The 4,320-nt window shown below is 69.5% G+C and overlaps 2 protein-coding genes across 2 annotated transcripts in view; one reads left to right on the forward strand and one right to left on the reverse strand.

Annotated features, from left to right (window-relative positions):
- Positions 1-592: 592 nt before the first annotated feature.
- On the reverse strand, positions 593-3,972 carry TWNK (twinkle mtDNA helicase). Its single transcript, XM_035329500.1, has 5 exons — positions 2,727-3,972; positions 2,247-2,487; positions 1,893-2,000; positions 1,594-1,735; positions 593-1,349 (listed from the first exon to the last, which is right to left on the reverse strand). The coding sequence occupies exons 1-5, from the start codon at positions 3,970-3,972 to the stop codon at positions 1,089-1,091; spliced, it is 1,998 nt and encodes a 665-aa protein (XP_035185391.1). The 3' UTR covers positions 593-1,088.
- Positions 3,973-4,083: 111 nt separating this feature from the next.
- MRPL43 (mitochondrial ribosomal protein L43) overlaps positions 4,084-4,320 on the forward strand; it is a 1,031-nt gene continuing 794 nt past the window's right edge. Inside the window, 1 exon segment of the mRNA XM_035329506.1 lies at positions 4,084-4,258. Coding sequence (XP_035185397.1) covers positions 4,128-4,258 — 131 coding nt within the window. The 5' untranslated portion in view covers positions 4,084-4,127.

The following is a 4,320-nucleotide window of genomic DNA, read 5'->3' on the forward strand; positions in this document are numbered from 1 at the left end:
CGGGCCGCGCCAGGCCCCGCCCGCCCCGCCGCCCCCGGCCCCCGGCCCCGCGGCGGAGCGGGAGGCGGCAGGGGGGAGCCCTACGGCCGGGGCGCCGGGCAGCGACGGCACCGGAGCCGGTGGGGAGCCGGCGGGGAGGGGGGGCTCGGCGGCTGACCCCCCGCGGGGGGAGGTCGTGGGGGGGCCGGTTGTGGGGCTGGGGGGGTGCCGGGCTCGTCCCCGGGTCCGTGTCCCCGGTGGGGGCCAGCCCCCTTACCGCCACGTCCCCGCAGCCTTCGTCCGCCGTGGGCTCGGTTCCCCGAGGTTCCGCCAGCCCCAGGCGTGTGGGTGCCGTGGGGCACGGAGGCGGGAGGCACCCGCAGTTGGGGCAGGATGGGGCGGGATGGGGTGCGTGGGGCAGTGTGGCCCCATGGCACCGTTCTCCCGGAGGGCTGGAACACAAACCCCAGACCCCAAGCGCAGGACATGTGCCTGACCCGCACCCACAGGGAGAAATGGGGTTATAGGGCCTGGAGGTGGGGGATTTGGGGTGGGTCAGAGTGTGGGGACACCCCCTCCCCGGTCCCAGGCAGCAAAGGACAGGGTACAGCAACAGCACTCAACGTTTCTGCTTTAATAAAACCAGAAGGGTCGGACCCAGAGCCCACCGCGGGCTCCCCACCGCAGCGGGGACGGGCCACGTCACAGTATTTTGCCATGAAATGCTCCGAGGGGCCCCAGGGGCTGCTCCCTGAGGGTGTGCTGCTGGTGATGCCCCACAGGAACAGGGGGCTTGGGGTGACCCCTGGCAGGGGCCGGACCCAGCAGAGCTGCAGGAACAGCATGTAGCAGGAGGCGAACCTGGACCGTGGCCCCAGGCACTTGGCCCCGCTTTAGCAGCAATTTAAGGACCTGCCCTGGGTCCAGAGACCCCAAATTCCAGGTGCTTTTCTCCTGCTCCTCTCACATCCCGCAGTACAACGGGGCCAGCAGCCACAGGGCTGCTTCGCGCAGGAGGACAGAAGATGGGCGCATGGCACCGCTGCTCCCGGTGCGCCCCAACACCAGCCCCGTCTCTCCTGGTGGGCCAGGGAAGACAATCACCACACTCAAGGCTTGCTGGAGCCTCCCACACCTCCATCCGGATCCTTCTTGGATGAAGGCGCCTTCTCCTCCTTCATCTTCTTCAGCTTGGCCTTGCTCTTGGCAGAGGAGGAGGAGAAGGTGAGCGAGGCCTTGCTGAACTCCAGGGGGAAGACGCCCACGTCCCCGTCGAAGCGGTTCTTGGACACCTGCAGGTACCGCTTCCCGGGGCCCGTCGTCAGCTTGCGGTCCTGCAGGATGAGGACGTTGTCGGCCTCCTGGCTGGCCTGCGGGAAGAAAACATCTCCAGGGGGTGCTGCACGGGGAAGGGGCACCCCAACACCCAGCCCTGCCTTGGGCGTCCCGGTGAGCTGCGGGGACAGAGGGACCTGGAGGGAGCAGGACTCGGCACACCCCCAGCAGGTGACGGGGACACCCTGCCCCACCACGGCACGTTTGGGGCCCCCGGTGACGGCACGCAGTGTGCCGATGCCACCACCCCGTCCCCGCCCGAGGGCCAGGAGGAGGCACCTTGGCGGAGCCGAAGATGGAGGCGGTCTGCAGCTCCTTCTCGTCGTCCTCCTTGCGGGGGTGGATGATCAGCGTGATGTGGCACGTGTTGTCCGTGGCAAACTTGCGGAAGGCACCGATGATGAAATCCTGGGCTGCCAGCCTGCGGGGGGACGGCGAGGGCATATCGGGGGCAGCCCCATGCTCCCGTGGGTGTTGTCACTCCATGGGGCAGCCACCACCCCGAAATGGGGCTGTCGTGCCGGATGGGACCGCAACAGGACACCCAGTTGGTGTCGTAACTCCCAGAGAAGCGTTACCTGTCCGCCGAGAGCTGCTCGTGCCCCATCATGAACTGCAAGTTGTCCACGACCACGTGGGTGATGTCGTACATGTAGACCGCGTGCTTCATGGTGTCGATAACCGTCCTGCGAGGGGGACACCGCAGTTACTGGGACACAGACACCGAGCCAGGAATGGGGAGATGCAGAGCTGGCAGGGCCAGGTCCCCTCCCTCCGCCCCACCCCAGAGGAAAGCCAGGAGAGCCCTGGTGACAGCAGGGACACTGCCACAGGGCCATGAAAGCCACAGCATGCCCTGCCCCACGTGTCCCCTCACCCCGCAAGCACACAGAGAGCGAGATTTCAGAAGGAACAAGGGAACGGGGCCGTACTTGATGTTCTGCTGGCCATGGAAGGTCATGAAGTAGAGCGGCAGCTCCTCGAAGCGGTCGGCCCACTCGTCGTACAGCTCCAACTGGTCCTCCAGGCGTCGCGCCGCAAACTGGGTCAGCATGATCTTGGCCAGGCGGATGTTGTTGATCTCGAAGCTGCCCCACAGCGTGCACACCCCCTGCATGCACAGGTCCAGCGCGTACTCGCTGATGAACGTCGTCTTCCCGCTGCCCGTTGGGCCTGGGGGAAAGGGGGAAGTGAGCTGGGGGAGAAGACGCAACCCGTCCCGATCACTCGGGAGGGTATTTGAAGAAAAAGACACCAGGGTACAGCCAAGAGCAACCCAAGCGCGGCGTTTCCACCAGGAGCAAGCAGCATCCCACGCCTGGGTGCTCGCACATCACCCCAGCACCGCGGCTGCGAGCAGCTGGGGTCTGGGGCGGGCTGAGCCCTGCGTGCCCCATCCTGCGGCCCCTCACCTGTGAAGACGGTGAGCTCGCCTTTGCGGTGCCCCTTGAGGAGCTTGTTGAGCTCGGGGAAGCGCGCCCACTTGACGCCGGCCACCTGCTCGCTGTTGGCCAGCTCCCCGAAGACCTCCTCGCGCAGCTGCCTGAAGGAGACGATGGACTTGTGGCCGGCGGGCAGGGCAGCGCGCAGGATCTTGGTGAGGTTCAGCCCCTGGTTCAACGCCTCCAAGGGCCGGGGCTGGAGGTCTCCTGGGCGCACCAGGGAGCAGCGCTTGACGCTCAGCTTGCGGGCGAAGAGCTTGGCGGCCTCCCAGGAGCGCAGGTCCTCGCCCAGCCACAGCGTGACGCGCTTGAACTGCTCCAGGTAGGGCAGCAGGGCCGGGGGCAGGCAAGTGGCACCCCGCGGCAGCGCCAGGCTGGGCACCCCGGTGGCCTGGTGCAGGGCCAAGGCGTCGAGCTCCCGCCCCGTTAACACCACCTCGGTGTCCCGGCGCCCAACCAGGGGCAGCCCAAAGAGGTTGTGGTAGGCGTCGAAGCGGGGGAACGTCTCCTCCGTGGCGGTCGTGGCGTCCCCCTGCCCCTGTGTGCCCACCAGCTTCAGGCCCCGCAGTGCTCCATCGCGGGGGCTGAACCAGGGGAACACCAGAGCCCTGGCGGCCCGCAGGTACCGTACCCCGAAACGCTTCAGGGTGGCGTCGGCCAGCAGGGCGATGCCGAATGCCGCCTTGGTGGCCCGGCTCTCCTCCTCGTCCAGCAGCTCCCAGAGCGGCAGCGCCCGCTCCCAGATGCGCCGGGCGTCCTCCCGCGCCCTCCTGGCTTCCACCTCCTCCTCCTCCTCCTCTGCCTCCCCGGGGCCGGGCGGGGGGAGCCCGCGGTGCCGCAGCTCCACGGCCGCCTGCAGGTCCTGCCAGGTGCCCTCGGCCAGCGTGGCGGTGCAGAGGAAGCCTCCCGTCGTCTTGTCGATGAAGAGCGTGAAGGGCGGCCCGGCGGGGCCGGGGGCGAAGAGGCTGGGGGCGTGCAGGCAGCTGTAGCCATCGTGGAAGGGGACCCCCTGCTCGCGGAGGTACCGCCGGATCTCGGTGACGGACACGGCGGGCGCGGCGCCGCCGGGCTCGGGCAGCACGGCCTTCTTGTAGCGCCGCTGGCTCAGCCGCCCCGCCGCCTCCTCCAGCCCCGCCACCGACCCCCCGCGGCTCCGCAGCAGCGAGAGACCGGCGGCGGCGGCGGCTCTGCAGGGCCGCAGGGGCACCGCCGCCATCCCCCCCCCCCCCACCCCCGGTACCCCCCGGCCCTCAAGCCGCGCCCCCCGCGTGGAGCCCCGCGGGCGCCGCCATTTCGCGTCCCGCCTCCTTCCTCCTCCTCCTCCTCCTCCTCCTCCTCCCCGTCTCCTCTTCCGGGGCAGCGGCAGCCGCCATGACGGGCCGCGGGGCTCCCAGCCGCTTCTTGGCGGCGGCGCTGGGCAGCGGGCTGGGCCGCTACGTGCGGCAGCTGCAGCGCCTGCAGCTCGTCTTCAGCCCCGCCGCGCCCGACGCCCGCGGGGCCAGGTAGGGCCGGGGAGCCGCCGGTACAGGGCTTGGGTTTTGTTTTTTGGGGGTAGGGGGGGGGG

This window comes from Oxyura jamaicensis, chromosome 6 (genome assembly GCF_011077185.1).
Source record: "Oxyura jamaicensis isolate SHBP4307 breed ruddy duck chromosome 6, BPBGC_Ojam_1.0, whole genome shotgun sequence".
Classification (NCBI taxonomy): Eukaryota; Metazoa; Chordata; class Aves; order Anseriformes; family Anatidae; genus Oxyura; species Oxyura jamaicensis.